At 40.0% G+C, this 21,463-nt stretch overlaps 2 protein-coding genes across 3 annotated transcripts in view; one reads left to right on the plus strand and one right to left on the minus strand.

Annotated features, from left to right (window-relative positions):
• Window positions 1-7,174: 7,174 nt before the first annotated feature.
• On the plus strand, window positions 7,175-12,506 carry LOC111572833 (zinc finger protein 518A). Its single transcript, XM_023276668.3, has 3 exons — window positions 7,175-7,315; window positions 8,153-10,375; window positions 10,522-12,506. The coding sequence occupies exons 2-3, from the start codon at window positions 8,167-8,169 to the stop codon at window positions 11,205-11,207; spliced, it is 2,895 nt and encodes a 964-aa protein (XP_023132436.2). The 5' UTR covers window positions 7,175-7,315; window positions 8,153-8,166; the 3' UTR covers window positions 11,208-12,506.
• A 42-nt stretch (window positions 12,507-12,548) lies between these two features.
• blnk (B cell linker) overlaps window positions 12,549-21,463 on the minus strand; it is a 29,435-nt gene continuing 20,520 nt past the window's right edge. For both annotated transcript variants that reach the window (XM_023276669.3, XM_023276670.3), the window contains 17 exons: window positions 21,090-21,193; window positions 20,918-20,990; window positions 20,694-20,777; window positions 20,141-20,166; window positions 20,022-20,050; window positions 18,873-18,929; window positions 18,765-18,792; window positions 18,619-18,670; window positions 16,766-16,826; window positions 15,972-15,999; window positions 15,764-15,794; window positions 15,284-15,359; window positions 15,104-15,132; window positions 14,942-14,997; window positions 14,765-14,848; window positions 14,524-14,679; window positions 12,549-13,380 (listed from right to left, as the gene is read on the minus strand). In XM_023276669.3, the coding sequence (XP_023132437.2) occupies window positions 13,264-13,380; window positions 14,524-14,679; window positions 14,765-14,848; window positions 14,942-14,997; window positions 15,104-15,132; window positions 15,284-15,359; window positions 15,764-15,794; window positions 15,972-15,999; window positions 16,766-16,826; window positions 18,619-18,670; window positions 18,765-18,792; window positions 18,873-18,929; window positions 20,022-20,050; window positions 20,141-20,166; window positions 20,694-20,777; window positions 20,918-20,990; window positions 21,090-21,193 (1,091 nt within the window). In that variant the 3' untranslated portion in view covers window positions 12,549-13,263. The remainder of the gene's footprint in view (window positions 13,381-14,523; window positions 14,680-14,764; window positions 14,849-14,941; window positions 14,998-15,103; window positions 15,133-15,283; window positions 15,360-15,763; window positions 15,795-15,971; window positions 16,000-16,765; window positions 16,827-18,618; window positions 18,671-18,764; window positions 18,793-18,872; window positions 18,930-20,021; window positions 20,051-20,140; window positions 20,167-20,693; window positions 20,778-20,917; window positions 20,991-21,089; window positions 21,194-21,463) is intronic.

Below are 21,463 nucleotides of genomic sequence, written 5' to 3' on the forward strand. Positions count from 1 at the left end.
TGTCCTACTTTTGCTTTATGTGTCTTGATTTTGAAAACAAAGTTCATATTTTGACAATAAAGTGTGCTTTTGACACAAGTGTGCAGTGCTTTGCGAATTGTGTCCTAATAAAGAAAAAAGGGTGCAGTGCTTTGGGAAATGTGTGCTATTTTTCAGGAACAGTGTCTTATCAATAGAGAAAAACTGTAATACAGCCATTCATGTCAAATATCTGTGAAATAACTAGACATATTCCAAACACAGTTGCACAGTTGCAGCTTCTAAAAACACAAAAGACATCTTGTTGCTATTTTCAGATTGTTAGATAATAAATGTTTCAATAATTATATATACAATTGATTTGAAATAAAAAAACCTGTTTTTCCACATCCATGGCACCACAAGAGAGAGAAAACAACAAACAAAAAACTAAGCTCAAGCTTCACCACTATTGAGGAACAGAATAGAGTACAATAAAACATAATTTGGTAGCAACTATATGTCAAAATAATTTTTAAAGAGTTTTCTAAACAGTACAATAATAATAAAATACAAAAATAAACCCTTTGTTACTTTTTGGTAACAAGTGAGCATGATCTGAAACAAGCCGGGGCTTTTCAAGTATTATGACATCCGTGGAAAACATCTTAAAACAATGTATATTCTGTTTAAAAAGACTACAAAAATAACACATTGGTTAACGACAGGCATTCACTCAAACTATGTCACATTTAATAAACAAAAAAAGCACCGCGGCTGCTCAGTAGTCGTACGATTTCTGACAGATGAAATTTTTGTAAAGAATACTTTTAAAAATCTGTGGTCCTCAGGGGTCGATTTGTAGTAGTATCGCAATCGTGTGATTATCAGCAGCAGCTGACACTGTGCTTCTATCTTGCAGTGATACAGAAATCTTTAACAAATCCATGGCTCCAGACTATAAGCCACTACACTGCCAAAATGTAATCAGTTGGTCCTTGTCTCATTTCTGACCTTTCCTGAAAATTTCATCCGAATCTGTTGGTCCATTTTTGAGTAATGTTGCTAACAGACAAACAGACAGACAGACAAACCAACAACGATCGTCACATAACTTTGCCGCGTTCCTTCGGCGGCGTAATGATAAACTCAGAATAGATAGTGTATTATCAGTGTGGAGCCTCCCTGATGATCCTTCACCTCATCAGGGTGCTGGTTTATAGGCCACATGACGCTGGTGGCTATTTATCCATTTTGTTCCTCTCTTTCATGAAAGTGAAAATTTTCAAGACAAACTGACAACTGAGAACTGAAATAGGCAGTTAGACAATTCGTAAATGTTGTGCCCCAAATGAATGAAATATGGTGCAAACCTGAGCAAATAAAATACATAGTGACTAATCACATGCATAAATACAGCTGTGCTCATAAGTTTGCATACCCTGGCAACATTTGTGAAATATTGTCATTTATTTTGAAGATATGTTTGATTGTGGAAAAATTTTTCTTTCATTTAGGGTTGGTGGTCAGACAAAGTCATTTATTGTCACACAATTGTGTTTGCTCTGATCATTCATGTTTCATTAAAGAAAGGTACATATTTCACAAATTCTGCCAGTGTAAACTTATGAGCACAACTGTATGTGTGTTGAACACAGCTGTGAGAGCCACTCTGAGATGTCTTTTTTTTTTCACACATTCACTAAACTCAACTCTGCTGTGGTCCTAGGTCAATCTGAGCCCTCAATATGAACAATATTAATGCATTTTAGATTAGTTTTTGCACATGTATTTCTGTACGTGTTTTTGCCACAGAAGAAGCCATGCTTGTTTAATTTCAGGCTGACAAAATAATTCAATGAGTCACTTTTGCAAAGTAAATCCAAAATGGGTCAGCTTGGCCCAGCAGCGCAGCACCATTAAATGTGACCCAAATAGGTTAAAGCAACATCAGTGTTGCAGTGGTTTCCCTGTCTGTCAAGAGCTGGCAGACTTTCATGTAATGCAGTGTCCCAGGTTAACAGAAACATTCATTATAGTGACGACACAGAAATTTTTTTCTGAACCATCATTTTCTATTTTGAGCAAAAAATCCCAAGGAAAAAAAATTGATTTATTCAGTGATTCTAAAAATGTAAAACTAGAGTGGAAACTGGCATAATAGCTTATTAAACATTTAACTCAGAAACAGCCATTTAAATGTAATTAAACTTGCATTGTTTTAACTCTTTTTACTGCCTTTAGTATTAGTGCAGATTCGATATAAATGTGACTAAAAAGGCATCATAGTGCTTCCATGCTGTGCTTAAATAATAAAAAGGGCAATGGGGACAGTGTGGCTGCATGCAGGGGGTGAGTCTTAAGAGGATTGGTATTGCTAAGTGCTCAGTGGTAATCGCTGTTGAGGTGGTGGGTAGTCGTCTTCTCAATGGACTGGAACTGTCTCCTAGAGGAAACAAATGGTGTCCTGGGTGGAGAGAGCTGGTGGCCTTCCTTTCAGTGCTTCTCCTCCCCCTGGAGTCATGCAGTTCATGACTGGAGGGCAGCTGGCAGCCATTGACCTGCTAAGGAGTGTGTGCAACTCACTGCTGACTCTTTCTCAGAGCACATCGACATACATGCCAAAGTAGAGGCTGTAGATGATTTTAAGATATTGACATTGTCAAGATGGGTGCTACTGATGCAAGACATCGCCCAGTTTCTAAATCTGATTTCTTCGGTGTACATGCAATGTTCCTCGGTAACAGAAAAGTTGTGCTTTTTTAGAATCTTATGTTAGTTTTGTTGGCAGCACAATGGTCATTCTCCTCATCCCCACAATATTTAGTGACAAACTGACTACTCGTACAGTAATGATTGTCTATATCGATTGCATATTTATGGCTATTTCTCACACAGTTCACAAATGAAGCTTATTTTTTATTACTTGCAAATACAAGTCGAGACTTATTAACAATCACTGAAAGGTCACTGGTGTGTAGCCTGTTGTCTAAACGCAATAAAGTGTGTTACAATTACCGAACTCAGGCCCAATGGGCTATTTTTATAGGTGTTATTGAACTAAAAGGAGCAGCCCTTCACTCTGAGTTAGTATAATTTGTGAAGTGCCGGAACAACCCAGAGGTCGTCCAGCTTCTCTGTGGCACAACAGAAGTAACCCAATGTTTCACTTCTCCAGTGTTTTGCAAGCTAATGGATTTTACATTTAGAACTGTACCTGTTTGGAACAGCAACGAGTCACATACCTGCTCGAACTTTTACATATGTTATATGTAGACCGGACCTACAGTGCAGGCTGTGCAAAGATGCTTCTGAGACACTCCAAATGCTCACTGGAGTATGAGTTAGAAGTCCCTGTGGGACTCAACGCCCAAAGTGGTTGAGAACGACAGAACTGAGATCCTGTGGGACTTCAGGTTTCAGATTAACAAGCAGCTGCTGGCTAACGAACCCTGATACAATGGTGGAGCACAGGAGGGCAGTTGTGATAAGTGTGTCATCAGCTGGCAAAACATCAGGAAGAAGGATCATGAGAGGAATGAGAAGGTGCTGAAGGAACAACTGGAACAGATGCGGAAGTCCACAGTGGCCACAGTGATAATCAGAGCAAACTGGGAGGGTAGCTGCAGCAGACTCCAGGTACAACGTCAAAGGATTCATTTCAGAAACAAATTTGCTGCTTTTAGACACTGAGCTGACCATGCATACCAACCAGTCTGCTGTGGTTCAGTCATGCAGTTATGTCTAACCTAAAACTTGATGTTGCACTATTTTTATCTATAGGTATGTATGTGCAGTTTTGGGTTATGCTATGCTACAGTGTCAGGTACTGCCTCCTCCACACAGCAACGAACAGCTAAAGCAGGCCACCAGCGTGTGATCGTCTGTCCGGTGGCTGGGAAATCCGTCTGGCGTTCACTTGCTAGGGCCCCATGTTTTGGTATGCTAAACCCACCCACACACACACACACACACACACACACACACACACACACACACACACACACACACACACATACACACATATATATACACAACCGTTCAAAAGTTTGGGGTCACTCAGGCAATTTCATGTTTTCCATGAAAACTCACACTTTTATTCATGTGCTAATGTAATTGCACAAGGGGTTTTCTAATCATCAATTAGCCTTTCAACACCATTAGCTAACACAATGTAGCATTAGAACACAGGAGTGATGGTTTCTGGAAATGGGCCTCTGTACCCCTCCATGAAAAATCTGCCATTTCCAGTTAGAACAGACATTAACAATGTCTAGACTGGATTTCTGATTAATTTAATGTTGTCTTCATTGAAAAAAAAATGATTTTCTTGGAAAAATAAGGACATTTCTAAGTGACCCCAAACTTTTGAATGGTAGTGTATATATGTGGGTCATTCCAGAATTGGAGGACATTTGGGCCTCAAAATTTTTGAAGAATAGACCTTCTCTTTTACAGTTTCCTGCTCCATATCCATCAATAATAAATAATAAACTATCAAAGGCTTGGTTGGCTCAGCTTACACATCAATGGTAACATTTTTATTCCATGTTTGGGCAGTCTGTCAGCAGTGTCGCAGCTACACAACTAACTAAAACTAAATTTTTTGAAAAATAAACCTTCTCTTTTGCAATTTTGTGCTACATATTCATCAATAGGTTAATAAACTATGAAAGGCTTAATTGGCTCAGCTTACACATCAATGGTACCATTTTTATTCCATTCCATTTGTTGTTTGCTAACCCTACTCTAATCACAGTAACAGGGTTGCTAATCCATGCTAATGTTAACTTTTTCTCAGGAGAAGAAGGTAGATGTTTAGCTAGATGTTACTGCTGACCAAGAGGACAAACTTACTGATGGAAAACAGTAAAGAAAAAAGTAAAACGAATGTCTTTTTCTGACAATATGCATAATAGGGTTGTGTGAGGTAGAGTGAGACATTCAGTCAAAGCTGATATTGCTTTGAAAATATGGAAAACAGAAGAGAGGACATGGCTTTGCTCTACCTATTTTTTTTGAAAACTGCTTGATGATGTCAATTCCAGCATATCGCGTGATTCACTGTTTTCTTCTTCTCCTACCAGCGAAAAAGGTCATGCTAACAGGGTTGGGTGCATGTTGTGAGACACACCTTCAATGCATAATAGTTATTTAAAATATTATGTTAGTTTAAAAAATGTTCCCACAATTGCAATAGACATCAATGAAACAAATGATACCAAAAAAGCAGATTTAAATTTAATTTTAAATGTTTTATTTGAGATTCAATTTGGTCAACAGTGGGGTTGAACAAGAGAAAAATGGCATTTTAGGGGGAACTCCAGACTTATTTGGTATTTTAAAAAATATTTCCAAACATTCTTTTCTCCTAGTTTATTAGATTTGGTTTCAGGACAAGTAAATTTGCACAACAACTACATGTTTTAGTATTTCGTACATGAATTATTTGAAATTTGATGGGTGGGACGAAAATGGCCTCCAGTTCTGGAATGACGCTTATACTGCCAAGGTCGACAGCATATTTTAACAACCAAGCATCATCACCTAGACACTCCTCATTCCTGATGGAAATAAAATGCAGGAGAAGCTGCTTGTGTGGCAGCTTCTATTGACATGGACACATTGCACACATTTCCCAAAACACTGCACCCTATTTTCTTTATTAGGACACAATTCGCAAAGCACTGCACACTTGTGTCAAAAGCGCACTTTATTGTCAAAATTTGAACTTTGTTTTCAAAACTAAGACACACGAAGCAAAAGTAGGACACTGCACTGCTAAATACAAAACACTCTTCTCTCACTGTGTTTTCACATGAAGTATAAAAAATGATACAGTTCTCAAAAATGACAACTTAAACACAAATGCATCCTATAAATGAATCAGAGGGGGCTGTTGCAGTGCCTGACTGTACATTTCAAAATAAAAATAATGTTAAACAAAAAATACAGCACTGTATTGTACACAGTACAGTATGCAGATATTTACACCACGTCTGCATCAATTCTTTCAGCCTGGTCAGACCACAGGATCTCATCAACATCACAAGCTATGTTTTCTCTGGCCAGGCAACGTGGAAAGAAAGACCTAGTGTGTCTGATTCAACTCTGACATGCATCAACAGAAACATCACCACATGCCAAGACCAGTGACTGCAAGAGATTTTCCCAAAGTATGGCTGCTGCTCATATACCTTCCACCTCCATGTAGAGAAGAATTCTTCTACAAGATTCAGAAAGGGAGAATATGGCGGCAGAAAAACCACAACAACTTGAGGGTTCATATTGTGAACCATTCCTGAATCAATAGTCCTCTATGAAAAGTAACATTGTCCCAGATGTATTCATGTGTATCATCAGAATCCAAGTGAAAAATTCTCAGGAACAAATGCACACAAAACAGAGAAAAAGTTAGTTACGTACACTTTCTGTAATTTTACTAGAATTTGTGAACCAGAATTATGCATTAGATTTTTTACAGTATTCTCAGAACATTTCTGACTGCTTGTATTGTTCCAGTATAGACATGTCACTGAAGTGACAAACAACATTTACATACCATGTAAACCACAATAAACCTGGAACTATTTACTTTATGCACCATCCTTACCATGTGCTGACCTCAACAACAGATTGCATACTGAACAGCTAATTCTGTTTCCCAGCAGGTTTTATAGTGTGCAGTTCATTGGCAAAAGTGTTTTCAGTTTTGACCTATTGTGTCTTAATTGTGACAGCAGTGTTGGAACAGTGTCCCAATTCTGCTTCCGAGTGTTCACTTTTTGAAAAATGTGTGCTATGAGTGAAAAGTGTGTTCAAATGAGCAAAAAACTTGTTCAGTCTTTTGCAAAAAGAGTGCAAGAGTTTTGGAAACTGTGTGCAAACCATGAATAGTGTTCAAGGTTTTGACAGCAGAGTCCTGTTTTTGAGAAATGTGTGCAGTCAGTTGGTGGCTGTGTGCAGTGAATGGAATTTAGTGTCTTATCAATCGAGAAAAACTGTAATATTTGAGAAGATCGGTGCAGGTGTTTACACTCCATAAGCAGGATTGAAGGTGCAGTTCTGACATGAAGTCTATTCATGCTACCTTAGTGCAACCAGACTTAGTTGTGGAAGTCGTGTTTGCCTACAGTGTTATTGTACACTATGTTCAGGTTGTTGTTGTTGTCCTGCCGTGTGTGAGGAGTCCATGTAACCGCTACATCACCGCTGTGAGCTCGGTGTGTGCAGAGCAGCAGCCCGGCAGGGCAGAGCACCAGGCTAAAGGCTAAAGCAGCTCACAGGCTGCAGTCCCCGGATGAAACCATCATGGCTGCCACTCGCTGAGCTGTCAAGCGCTCCACAAAAGAAAAAGGTAAAAACCGACACAACTACACCCACAACTCCAGCTTTATTTCTAATTTCCACCCCGGGCGGGTGTATCTGCAGTATCAACTCGGTTCGGGGTTTAAAAGCGGCTTTGGTGTAACTTTGCAGCCACGCTTTGTATTCCTCAAGTTATTTCGTCTTTGTAAGCTCTTGTGCGTCACATTAATTCAAAACTCAGTTTGAACGGTTAGCTCCGGTATTAAATTACTATCCGCGTTTTCAGGAGAAAGCTAAGCGGCTCTAAAGCTCCGTGGCTCGGCTAGTTTTATCGTGACTTCACTCCCGAGGCGTCCGTCGCTCGTTACAAAGGCTGTCTTCACACTTTGTTGTGGTCCAGTCAAACTGCACAATGGCCGCACGCTGCCCGATTAATCTGCTGCTACAAAGTGCTAGCTTACTTTATTTTAGTTTTGGTGCATTCGTTATTATTTTTTATTTAAAGTTTTGAGATTCACCGACCACCGAAGCGCTTTTGTGTGTTTTATGAATGGTATGAAGTTCGTGTATTTAGCAGGTGAGATTAAGTGCAGTTGTTTTTTTTTTGTGCTCCTGGGGGATGATAAGAATCGAAGGGTACTGATTTTGTGCATGATCTGAGTGAGATGAATTCACATCCACGTTGAGACTTTTGAACCATGACCAGCAACAGGTGGACCTGCAGTAGTAGCATGCAGAGTAGGACACTGAATGCAGCTTCTTTACATGGACTCACTGTTAAACACACGCAGAATTCTGTGAAAACACAACAAATATGAATGTATTTGGAAGAAGCACTTTTGATTTGAGGCTGTATGTTTTATTTGTTCATCCCTTGTGTTTTCAGAAATCTGCAAAACCATGGATTCGGTGGATATTTGCGCAGCTACCTCCACAGGAGATAACAAACGGCGCCCCAAAAAGAACAGAGATTGGCACAAACGGCTGCACCTCAGGAAGGCAGCCGCTCAGCCCCCAGCTATGCAACGCGCAGATAAGCGTGGACCAAAGAAGACACCAGCAGCGTGGAAGCAGAGCACAGTGTGGCCTTCATCACAGCAGGCCCCCCAAGAAGCACAACAAAGTCACCATAGGACAAATGACAGCAGAAATACACTCAGGTTCACATGCTCTCAATGCAAGGACAACTTGGAATATGTTCCCAAAGACTTGGTGAGACATTTTGAGGAAAAACACAGAGGGAGCCCGCCAGTGTTTTCCTGTCATATGTGTACTTTTAGTACACACGAGTTCTCCTACCTTCAGGTTCATCTGTTAAGCCACAAAGACACTTTTTCTAGTTGCTGCATTTGTAATGACAATGTTGAACGCACATGGGCTGAATTCAGTGCACACCTGACTCTGTGCCACTGTCCCAATGGCAAATACTCATGTGAAGTGTGCCAGAAATTCTCCACAGGTGACGCTACAGTATTTTTAGAGCACGTGTATGCACATAATTTGGACATGGAAGGAGCTGAGGATGTTGATCTACCGCTGCACACAAAGGACAAGAATCAGCTGTCAACCACTCAGACTTTACGTTGTCAACACTGTACCTATGAGGCATCTCATAAGTGGTTGATCACAAAGCACATTAAAGCTGTCCATGCTTGCCAGAATAGTAACCTGAGGCGGAAGAAGAAGGGGGTTCATTCTGTAGAAGTGAATCCAAATGATACTATTCCCAAAATGAAGCCCCGATTAACAAGAAGTGCAGTTAGGGAAATGTGCTGGCTGACACAGGACTGCCTTTCTCTGCCAGGGAGAGAATTCTTAGATAAATACTGCCATCTGTCAGATCCACAAACAACACTTGAGGAGACGCAACAGTTTTTGATGAAATCAGTCACAGGGGAAACCGGTGACCAGAAATGGACCAAGGCTCTTAAAACTGTTTTGTCAAATGTCCCTCAAGATATGAATCTTCACCCCAAGTCAGAGAATGGCATCATGTCGAACTCGTCAGATCTCACTGTCCTTACAGTAAAGAACAAGATAACTGTAGCTCAGAACGGTGCTGCTTATGCGAAAAGGTTGAAAATGATGTCGGAGGAAGCTGTTTCTCCAGAAAGTGCTGCTGATGATGCTCAGTGTGCAGTCGACCAAAATGGATGTCAGTCAAATTTGAACGATCATGCATCCTGTCCACAGGCTGAAAACAAACTACACAATGATGTTTCACTGTCGGTCTATAGTGAGCCATGCACTCAAATGCAGGAAAACAGGGAGAATCAGGAACTAAAGACTGATCTGGAAATAGTGGAACATAGTAAAAAACTGGAGGGGCCTATGCAGGGTGATGGGATTCTTATATCCAGTGATCTGAAGTTGACAAATGACAGTGAAGAGCAGACATCCATTCATAAAGCCCTACCAAAAATCAAGAGACGAAAACGACGACGGAAAAGAAGGACCAGATTTAAAAAAACGGATAAAAAATCACCAGGACTGCCCTTAAAGATTGTTTTGAAGAAGAACCCTGTGAAGGAGAAGCAGTGGGTGTCTCAAAGCTCTTTGTCTCCATCAGAAGGTGGTTCAGTGGATGGACATTGTGGACTCTCAAATCCTCATACAGCAATGGAGGAGGTGGTACAGATTCTTCCAAAAGTGCAGCCACCAGAAGCACATCAGAAGAAATGGATTAAAGGTTCCAAGACTGATCTTCTTGACTCATCTGAAGCTGTTAGTTCAATCCTACAATTAAGGCCAGGAGAAGAACTCACCCCAAGCTGCGCTGCAGACCTTACGGGATCTGAGAATATGACTACAAACAGGCCTGTGGTGCTTGAAGGCTTGCCGTCAACGTGTCAAGAAATGCAAGATGACGAAGAGAAATCACTGCAGCTGTTGCAAACTGAAGTTGACAAGAGCACAAGCCAGGCAAATCTGAGAGCTGCATCAGTGACTGAAGAAGAGATGTACCCCGAGAAAGTGCAGTTCCAAACATCACACAGTGGCACCGACTGCCATGTGTCAGACAAAAAGAGTAGTTCACCCGCTCATGAAGTGACTCCTCACAGCAGCAGCATGTCTTCCCCCTTTTCCAAACGTGTTACTGCACCACAGGGTAAGACGGCAAATTATAGTTCCTACACAGACACAATGATTACAGATTTAACATGCATTGGCATTTTCCTGCCATATTTGAACTTTCAGTTTAAATGCTGAATTCAAAGCAAAGCATTTTGAAGTTTTACTCCTTTTATCTTACAGGTGAGGTAAACATTGAAGACTCCTGCCTTGCTCTCTCTGCAGAGCAGAGTAGCCAGAGTGTTGAAGGGATGGCAGACAGAGAAGTGCCCCTGGACTCCTGCCCAGATCTCCTCAGCAGCATCCATTTGTCCCCAGGTAAAGCCATCCAACAGGAGCCCTCGCCAGCCTCTGGGCATCGGTGGCAGCCGGTCCCAAAAGACGTGGAGAGGACCCTGAAGTTAGTAGCCATAAATCCCTCTCAGCTGGTAAAGCGTCCAGCAGGAGACCAGCCTGTTGTGGTGCTAAATCATCCAGATGCTGACATCCCCGAGGTGGCCAAGATCATGGAGGTCGTCAACAGGTACCGAGGAGAGGTGAAGAAGGTCGTACTGTCACGCAGGACTCTGAACGCTCTCTCAGCTTTGAACAGAGAGGCCTCTAGGACAAACGATCCAAAGGATGCCCAAGCTGAAACTGCGTGGCAGGGTAAAAGCTCTGTACAGGAGAGGTTCAGTTTGAAGTTGAAACTTCGTAGGTTGACAAGGAAAAAGTACGAAGTGGTTGGTGCTGTTTCTCCCAGCAGGGATGTCGAGTTGAAGTTTCGCTGCTGGTTTTGCGGCAGGGCCTTTACAAGCCAGCAAATGTGGATGACCCATCGGCAGCGACATCTGATGGAGTGGAAAAGGCCAAACTGTGAAAACTCTTAAATGTCGCACACACTGGATGAAAAATAGCCTGGAAAAAGGTGACTTTGCAATATAACAAAACAATAATGGAACCATTTTTTTAAAGTCTTAATTATGATTGGTTGTTTGTTTTGAGGAGAATCAAATCACGCTTCCTGGAGGGTTCACATTCTCAGGGTAATTTTAATTTTACCTATTGTCCCTCTCCCTGTCTGAGTAGCTTGACACAGACTCTTTGTAGATGAGTCATTATTTGTAAAGCCACATGGATGTGGTGCTGATAATTTAGTTCTTTGAATTGCTTGTATTTTGTCTACGCAATAGCTTTATTTAAGGTGATTTAAGTACACTGTCGTATGGAATTTTTAATAGAACACTGTAATATGTATATTTGCCATACCATCTCTTTTATGGATCAGTTTATGTACGGGTAGGCTATGCAGTGTGGTAGCTGTCATATTTATGTTTTTGGAATGGGACACAGAGACCCACAAGTTACTCAGATATACCAAAACTGTGTGTAAAGAAGACAATAAGCTGTTTTATTCAACATTTATTTATGACTCTTATGTTTAGTCTTTATATGCTTCCTTTATGCTTTTTTTGGGCCATTAGAAGAATTAGTATATTTGTAATTTCTTTGTTTGTATAAACTCCAAATTATGTTGAAATGTAGTGAAGACGTATATTTTCATGCATGTATCCAGTGGGTGCTGTTATCTCCGAAGACACGACAAATTTTAAAAAGTAATCGTGTGTTTTGTGATGTCAGTGACACACCGACTAAATCATTTCATATGAAATCTGGATTTTTTCGACATCAAGAGGCCTAGATGATTTGATCATGTTTTCTTTTCCTTTAGTGGGTTTCCTCTTTTGACTTGAAATGATGATAAACTTATCTTTTAATTGCACTATGAAAGGAGGATTTATATTTCCTGTTACCTCACCTTATCAGGCCTAAGCCTACGACAATCTCAACCAGTGTCCTTCTGTGGCTCCACATTTCTTTATGCAGCCGTGATCCCTCAGTATCCACACCATGGGAACTGTGGCCCCTGTGTGTATGTGCGTTTGTCAGTCAAGGACCATTGGACAGATGTACCTAAATTGTGCATGAATCCCTGTTTCTGGAGTGTCTGTAATACTTTTTTTCAATTTAGATGAAAGATTTATAATTGTACATACTCCCGCTAGAGGTACTGTAAAATATTACCTGAGAATTTTCACCAAGTGCCTGGAATTTATTGTTATGCAACAAATGTGCATGAGTATGAAAGCATTACTTGTTGAACAGAGAATAAATGAATCCGTTTGTCAGTTCCTGGTGGCATTTGTTATGACTGAAGATGTGAGCGGAGCTGTACAAAACAGGAAAACAGTTTTATTCAGACAAAATATACAACCTTTTAGCTTTCACGCTCCAAAGTAACGCCGCCATAAACAACTTATTTGTCTACGTGCTTCCTTCACTCATTCCTCGCATATATTTTATTACACTGTTTACTGACTGAGCATTAAAAAAACATCTTAATAAAACAAGTTGAAAAGTCTTCTGCGTTGGTGCTATTTTAGCTCTGCTTGGCCAGCAATGCAGGAAAAATCCAGCATGAAGGAGGCGAAAAGCCTCAGACAATGGGGCTGCTGCTGTCACACTAGTCTAGCTGCAGTTAAAGGTTTAAGATGGGTTTGAACCTGTGTTGTTTGGATCACTGAAATGCCTTTATCTTCTGAGTGAGCTGTGGTCTGATGATGAAAACTATGATCATTTCTCTGCCCCAGTGCATGCTGAGAAGACTTGACATTGTCCGCACTGATGATGTTCTCTTACACACCTGAATGGGCAACTCCCGAGGTTGTTCTGATACAGCCATCGAGCCTAAATTACCATTCTGTGTGCGTTTTAAACCTCTGTAACTTCAGGCTTAATGTAACTCATTCTAAGCTGAGCCAGTGAGATGGTATGTGACAGAGCAACAGCCCCAGTGACTTCTGTAAGAAGCAATCTGACAGTAAACCCAGCAGATTGGGATGTACAGCTCCAATCACTGGACTGTCTGCAATCAGTAAAGGTCATCTAGGGCTTGACAGGGTAGCACAGCTTGGTGGTGTCCTTGGAGTTGCTGTGACTGTCAATCAGCACCAGAGGAGTCCTCTGGTGGTTCTCAATGATGTGGGAGACCCTGCTGAAATACTGACAAAAAGGATGTGGATAAATTAACCAGATAAAGTTGACATAATTACAAAAATAGGCTAAACTTTTTACATAACTTTTACATATGCTACTTGAAATACATTTAAATTATTTTTAACACAAATTCTAAAAATGGTTAAGAGGCGGCACTCATTAAGTCGTTTAAAGTCATCCATTCTTCTCATTCAGCTAAACCTGATTGCTAAAACATCAACACTTTTTTTGTATATTTACTTCTGAATGACACTGAATTATTTTCTTTCACCCCAAGTCCTGCAGTTTCACACTGAATTTCTCTATCTGAGGCTCTGTGCCAATGAGCAGGACTTAACTTGTCCTGATCGAGCTGTTCAAAATACCCTGCCATCCATAATCTCATATCCAAATTACAATTTGATAGAGTATTGGCTGTAGTATAGCACAATACTCTAGTGTAATATAAGTAATGTAGTCAGTAGAGTGTTTTGCGCTGTGTTTTCTGTACTCCAGTACTACATATCTACTGTTTGCCACTATTTGAGTGTCCTCATCCCTACACTGTGAAGTGCCTTCAGAAACACCTAGTATTAGAAGTTTACAAACTTCTACTAATCCAACAGTGCCGTGTATCACATCTTACAGGCATAAGCTGCCAGGGATGATGCAAAGTGACTCATTTCCTAAGTGTCCAGCTACAGCCATGCTGCCATGTCCTACTTGGACACTGGAATCAAATGGAGTCACAGTTGATGCTATTAATCCAACCCGTGCTTTGCTGATTGTAACGAGGTGAAAATATTTGGCTGGTGACCGGAAAGAAGGATTATATGTGATCACATTTGCAGTAAAAACCTCCCTCATACCACCTGAAGGAGCTTCTAACCTTCTAAACTGTCCATGTACGGTGTTACTTTCAGTGTCCTGTGGTCTTTCTGCTATTTTGCAGTGCAAATAATTAAACTCTGAACTATTTAAATGTAAAATTAACTATTTGGTATCCGGTCCTGTCTACTGTACAAGATTACCACACTCATACTAAACAGCTTCCTGGACAGACAAACATGACCTTTTCTGTGACTCATGCACTTTTGGCCAATTGAACAAAATCGACAGAGCTCTATATTAACAGTCACAATGAGAAATAAAAAAAGTGTTTTGCTGTACCTCCTCTCCTTTCTTCTCGCTTCCCAGAGCGTACTGCTGAGTGCTGGGTATAAAGCGGATTGGGATGTTGTACACTCTACCCTTATAAAACACCACTAATGTATAGGGCTGCTGGGCGTCCTGACCAGAGCTCTTCCTCACCATAAACGCTCCATCCTTAAATAGAAAACAGGCTATAATCAATCTACTGCTCAGCTTAAAGAACAACAGTGCTCTCCCTTCTCAATAATAAGATTCTCACTTTATTTGCGCAGAACAAGACGTCGTATGCAGTCTTTCGGTCGCATGCAGCAGCATACCAGGGCTTCATATAGACATCTGCATCCTAAACAAAACAATGGAAATCAGAGTTTTAAACAATCACTCTTGATATGAAAGTATTTACTCATCTTTACACTGTGTTGCCGTAGGAGCGCACCTTCTGCTGGTGTATTGACCCATTTTCAGCTGAAACACTTCCTCCCTCAGCTGGTTCTGAGACAACAAACATAACAATTTGTGTCACTTCATGTTAGAATACCAAACTCCTGTGCAATTGACTGTTAGCCTGCTGTGAAACACATGGAGGAGATATACTTACTTGGTAAGGTAAACTGTGGGAGAGGAATCCTACAAGAGAGCCACAAACAGAGCAGACACAGTAAATATACAGCACAAAGCTGTGATTAACGGCAATTTTCCTCATTTGAGCAGCGCTAGACATACACATCTACAGTGTAAATATAATGCAGAGTTTTAGACTGTATGCTATATTTCTTACTGTGGTCGTTTCAAGTCCAGTGAAAAAGCCTTTGGAGGAGGTTTCTGCTCAGTACGCACCACTGGGAGAGATTTGCCTTTGAAAATACAGACATACTAAAATGACCTTGTTCAGTGTTTACCAAGAAGTAGAAAATGAAGACAAATTCCACAAATTAAAACTGTTCGCTTATCATGTATATTTTAACTCTCTACTCATCTACATCCTCTTTTAAATTGAATAAGTGTGAAAAACCTGCATATGATAATGAGTTTGAAATAAATGTAACTGATATCTTCTGTATATGCAGCATATGTGTGAATGTATACAATGAAATCTTCCTGGGGCAGCAGAGGAATCCACAGAGCAAATGTAATGTGGGCTTTAATCAGGTTTCAGGAGAAATCTTAATTTATAGAAGCAGTGTCAGGTTTTCTAGTGTTTATTAGATGCTCACTCTGCATGGTGTAGCTAATAATGCGAGGTAATTGAAACACTTACTTTCAAATTCCCTTGGTTTTAAATCTGGCCTCTGTAACAAAAATATTCAAAATTAATCATATCTATTGATACAAAATCCGCGTAATATCGGAAGAAAGCAGTTTATCATGTATCATACTACTACTATATAGTAAAGCAAAGATGATATCAAATATTGTTTGTGTATTTCCTTTTTATAAACACTTTGTTTATTAAAAGACATTCTTACCGGTCCCGGAGGTGGTTTTGGTGACCTCCTGAGAGAAAAAATGAAATGAACAGATGCTCTGTTACATTTTTTCTTGATTGATAAGACACTAAATTCTATTCACTGCACTCAGCCACCAACTGATTGCACACATTTCTCAAAAACAGGACTCTGCTGTCAAAACCTTGAACACTATTCATGGTTTGCACACAGTTTCCAAAAACTCTTGCACACTTTTTGCAAAAGACTGAACACGTTTTTTGCTCATTTAAACACATTTTTCACTCATAGCACACATTTTTCACAAAGTGAACGCTAGGAAGCAGAACTATATATATATATAATATCTGCATACCGTACTGTGTACAATACAGTTCGGTATTTTTTGTCTAACATTATTTTTATTTTGTAATGTACAGTCAAGCACTGCAATGGCCCCCTCTGATTCACTTATAGGATGCATTTGTGTTTAAGTTGTCATTTTTGAGAACTGTATCGTTTTTTATACTTCATGTGAAAACACAGTGAGAGAAGAGTGTTTTGTATTTAGCAGTGCAGTGTCCTACTTTTGCTTCGTGTGTCTTAATTTTGAAAACAAAGTTCAAATTTTGACAATAAAGTGCGCTTTTGACACAAGTGTGCAGCGCTTTGTGAATTGTGTCCTAATAAAGAAAATAGGGTGCAGTGTTTTGGGAAATGTGTGCTATTTTTCAGGAACAGTGTCTTATCAATAGAGAAAAACTGTAATACTTTTAAAAAGATGAAAGCTTAATTGTGTGTAACTGGATGGTACATTGTCAGGTGAAGGTGCTTACTCTCTGGGTAAAGGTTTGGGTAGACGTGGAGGAGGACCCTCTGCAGGGCTGTTACTGGAACCTAGAGAAGCAACACAGTGCAGATATATACACGACAAGTCAAAAGTTTGGACACACCTTCTCATTCAATGGTTTTTCTTTATTTTCATGACTGCTTACATTGTAGATTCTCAATGAAGGCATCAAAACTATGAATGAACACATATGGAATTATATAGTGAACAAAAAAAGTGTGAAATAAGTCAAAACGTTTTATATTTTAGATTCTTCAAAATTGTCACCCTTTGCTTTGATTACTGCTTTGCACACTCTTGACATTCTCTCCATGAGCTTCATGAGGTAGTCACCTGCAATGGTTTTTCAACAGTCTTGAAGGAGTTCCCAGAGATGCTGAGTACTTGCTGGTCATTGTGCCTTCACTTTGCGGTCCATCTCATCCCAAACCATCTGGATTGGGTTTAGGTCAGGTGACTGTGGAGGCCAGGTCATCTGATGCAGCAATCCATCACTCTCCTTCTTGGTCAAATAGCCTTTACACAGCCTGGAGGTGTGTTTGGGGTCATTTCCTGTTGAAAAATAAATGACGGACCAACTAAACGCAAACCGGATGGGATGGCATGTTGCTGCAGGATGCTGTGGTAGCCATACTGGTTCAGTGTGCCTTCAGTTTTGAATAAATCGCCAACCGTGTTACAAGCAAAGCACCTCCACATCATCACACCTCCTCCTCCATGCTTCATGGTGGGAACTGTACATGAAGAGACCATCCATTCACCTTTTCTGTGTCGTGCAAGTGTAACCAAAGATCTCAAATTTGGACTCATCAGACCAAAGCACAGATTTCCACTGGTCTGATGTCCATTCCTTGTGTTTCTTGGCTCAAACAAATCTCTTCTGCTTGTTGCTTTTCCTTAGTAGTGGTTTCTTTGCAGCTATTTGAAAATAAAGGCCTTATTGATGCAGTCTCCCCTGAACAGTTGATGTAGAGATGTGTCTGCTACTAGAACTCTGTGTGCCATTTATCTGGGCTCTAATTTAAGGTGCTGTTAACTTGTGATTTCTGAGGCTGGTGACTCAGATGAACTTATCCTCATCAGCAGAGGCGATTCTTGGTCTTCCTTTCCTGGGGCTCCTCTTCATATGAGCCAGTTTCATCATAGCGCTTGATAGTTTTGTGACTGCACTTGGGGATGCATTCAAAGTTTTTGCAATTTTCCAGACTGACTGACCTTCAGTTCTTTAAGTAATGATGGACTGTCATTTCTCTTTACTTAGCTGATTGGTTCTTGCCATAATATGGATTCTAACAGTTGTCAAATAGGGCTGTCAGCTCAACACAATACAACTGATGGGCCCAACCCCATTAAAGAGGCAAGAAATTCCACAAATTAACCTTGACAAGGCACACCTGTGAAGTGAAAACCATTTCAGGTGATCCCCTCATGAAGCTCATTGAGAGAAGGTCAAAGGTTTGCAAAGCAGTAATCAAAGCAAAGGGTGGTTACTTTGAAGAATCTAAAATATAAAACATATTTAGGATTGTTTCACAGTTGTTTGCTACATAATTCCATCTATCTTGCTTCATAGTTCTTCATAGTTCTGACGTCTTCAGTATGTATCTACAGTGTAGAAAGTAGTAAAAATAAAAAAAAAACATTAAATGAGAAGGTGTGCCCAAATTTTTGACTGTAACCGTATATGTGTGCTAACTCTGACAGTTTATACAGTGTGTATGTTGTTCATTTTGATAAACAGCTACATGTTTCCAAAATTGCCTCTGGATGGCGCACTTTGTCTGAATGATTCATGGTAAAGGTCTGTTCAAGTCAGTTGCTCCATGGTTTAATACTCACTCTCATCTGGATCGATAACTTCATATTCATCGGCACCTGTTGGCTCCTCAACCTGTGAAGTCACAAAATCAGTAAGTCGGTGTCTTAATGTGAATTGTATCAAATCTCTGCAAAGCATCTGTTTTTGCAAATTAGTCGTCACTTACAGGTGGGGGAGATCTCCTCATGTTCCCCCTACAAAACCAACAAGTCATTGTTAGTGTAGTACTGGGACTTTAACTCTGAGACCTCTGAACTGAAGTTGTTAGTCCTACCTGGGGCTTGGTACTGGTGGTAAAGAATGTGACTGTGTTCTTGGGATTGGACACAATCTGTAAAACAGACAGAAGGAAATGAAGGAGTAGTCTACAGTCAAAACAATTTCTAAAATGCTGTCATTTTATACTGGACACTGATGGAAGAAGTATTTAGATCAGTCATTCATGTAGATGTATGCATATCACATGGTAAAAATAAAGTCCTGTATTTAAAATCCTACTTCAGTGAAAGCATTATCAGTTCAGTTTAGTGTCAATAGTAAAACTAATTGTGCTTGTACATTATTAATACTGATGCATCAGTGAGTAACAAGCATTGTACTGTTAAGGTAAAGCTAGTTTTTAACTACTTTATATGCAGTTTGGTCCAGTGGTTCCCAACAAAGGGGGCTGGAATATCCAAAGGGTTACCACATAAATGGAATTTCTGATATGTGCATTTGGATGTGTTGCAAAACAGAGTTTCACTTCTTTTGGATTTAACCTATCTACAAACTTTTCTGAAAAAAAAAAAAATCTTTGGTTAAATATTTAACCACGTGAAATATAATTTTTTTTAATCCATAGTTTAAATATCAAATCAAAGTATCCTATAACTAAAGCTGTCAAATAAATATTGAGGCGTAAGACTGCAATTTAACTTAGTATATCTCAAAATTGTACACTACCGTTCAAAAGTTTGGGGTCACCCAGACAATTTCATGTTTTCCATGAAAAGCCACACTTTGAGTCATTTGCTAACATAATTGTACAAGGGTTTTCTAATCATCAATTAGCCTTTTAACACCATTAGCTAACACAATGTAGCATTAGAACACAGGAGTGATGGTTGCTGGAAATGTTCCTCTGTACCCCTATGGAGATATTCCATTAAAAATCAGCCGTTTCCAGCTACAGTAATCATTTACTACATTACCAATGTCTAGACTGTATTTCTGAGTAGTTTAATGTCATCTTCACTGAAAAAAACTGCTTTTCTTTGAAAAATTAGGACATTTCTAAGTGACCCCAAACTTCTGAACGGTAGTGTACCTAAAAATGGTAGCTGAATAAATGCACTTGGTTGTATTTCACACATGATATCGTATATCTAGCCAATTTCGTGAAAGTAAAGTCAAGAAAGTTTCAAGAAAGTTCCAAACTCACCTGCTTGTTGAAGGAGCTGAAGAATTCTCCTGTAAATATGCCATAAAATGAACCAATATTCATCTCCACAGATAAATAATTCTAATTAAAATACTTGTAACTGACATTAAACAGCCTACCTCTTTGTCTGGGACTTCATAAAAATCTGAAGAAAACAACCAAAACAATTAAATTATGTTTTAATCAGATCCACAAAAGCCTCTTTCTGGTGCTGGATGGGATTGTTTCATTGTTCTTCAGCATGCAGTGGTATCTTCCCGGGACATTGTGACTAACAGGTTCTGACTGTCCAACTGTTATTTATCCCAAACAAGGCTTCACTTTTCCCTGTTTTAGCCATGCTGGCAGAATGGCTCTTAGGATGGCAACGTTGGTCAGTCCATCACTACATTCCAGACTGAAAGATTGATTGTCATTAAATTATGTACTGACATTAATGATCCCTTGAGGATAAACTCTACTGACTTTACCGATCCCTCGATCTTTCCTCCAGCACCACCACAAGATTTACATTTTTGCATTTCAGTGTAATATTCAACATAAGTATAAAAGGAGTGGGATCACCTGCACCTTTTCCTCTTGTGGTAAATTTTCAGATTATCTATTCAACATGTGGTTAGACTGCATGATAGTAGCAGCGAGTGTGTACTTGTGAACTTGTGCTGTACCTACCAGGACTGGGAGGACGCTCTGGTAACTGTGTAGGCAGCACTGGGTGGTCCCTTCCAGCTCTGTTGCCATCATGCAACATTTTATCTGAGGAGAGGCATGGACAGCATTTTTGACATTTTTCATTATTTTATGCTTTTTCTCATAATTGCATTCATATCCACATTTCTGCTTTGATTCTACATAGTATTAAGTCTTCCTGCTCTATGTTCTGATGTGCATCTTACTGGCAGGCAGATTCTCTGCAGGTTCTACATAGTTGTCATCATCATTACTGGCGTCTGGATTTATGTAGTCTTCCTACAAAATAACAGCATCCCCACAGTCATTGGAAAGTATTTACCAATACACAGTACATGGTGAAATAAACTAGTGTAAGGAGTCAAAGTTTTATTTTACTTCATCACTCCCCTCCTGGGTGGGTTCAGGGGGCAGTTGTTTGGAGGCTTTGCCTGGGCGGAGGGGCTTCCTGGGGGGCCTGCTGGGCTGGTTACGGCAGCTGTCTGGAAAAGGAGAAGCAGAAGCAGAAACAGAAGCAGGACATTAGAATTTGCATGACACACAGTTATGAAGCCTTTGGTTCAACAGTGTGCACATGTTGGTTTATCTAAATGAACCTGGAAGCCAGTGATGGCTGCAAAGGAGAGACATGTGAACAAGACTCCACATGTGTGAATTTTGAAAAGCATCATTAGAAGAACTAAAAAAAGATTAGACATGTATTTGTAAGGGGCTGCACAGTGGTTAGCACTTTCGCCTTGCAGCTAGCAGAT

This window comes from Amphiprion ocellaris, chromosome 16 (assembly GCF_022539595.1).
Source record: "Amphiprion ocellaris isolate individual 3 ecotype Okinawa chromosome 16, ASM2253959v1, whole genome shotgun sequence".
In the NCBI taxonomy this organism is placed as follows: domain Eukaryota; kingdom Metazoa; phylum Chordata; class Actinopteri; family Pomacentridae; genus Amphiprion; species Amphiprion ocellaris.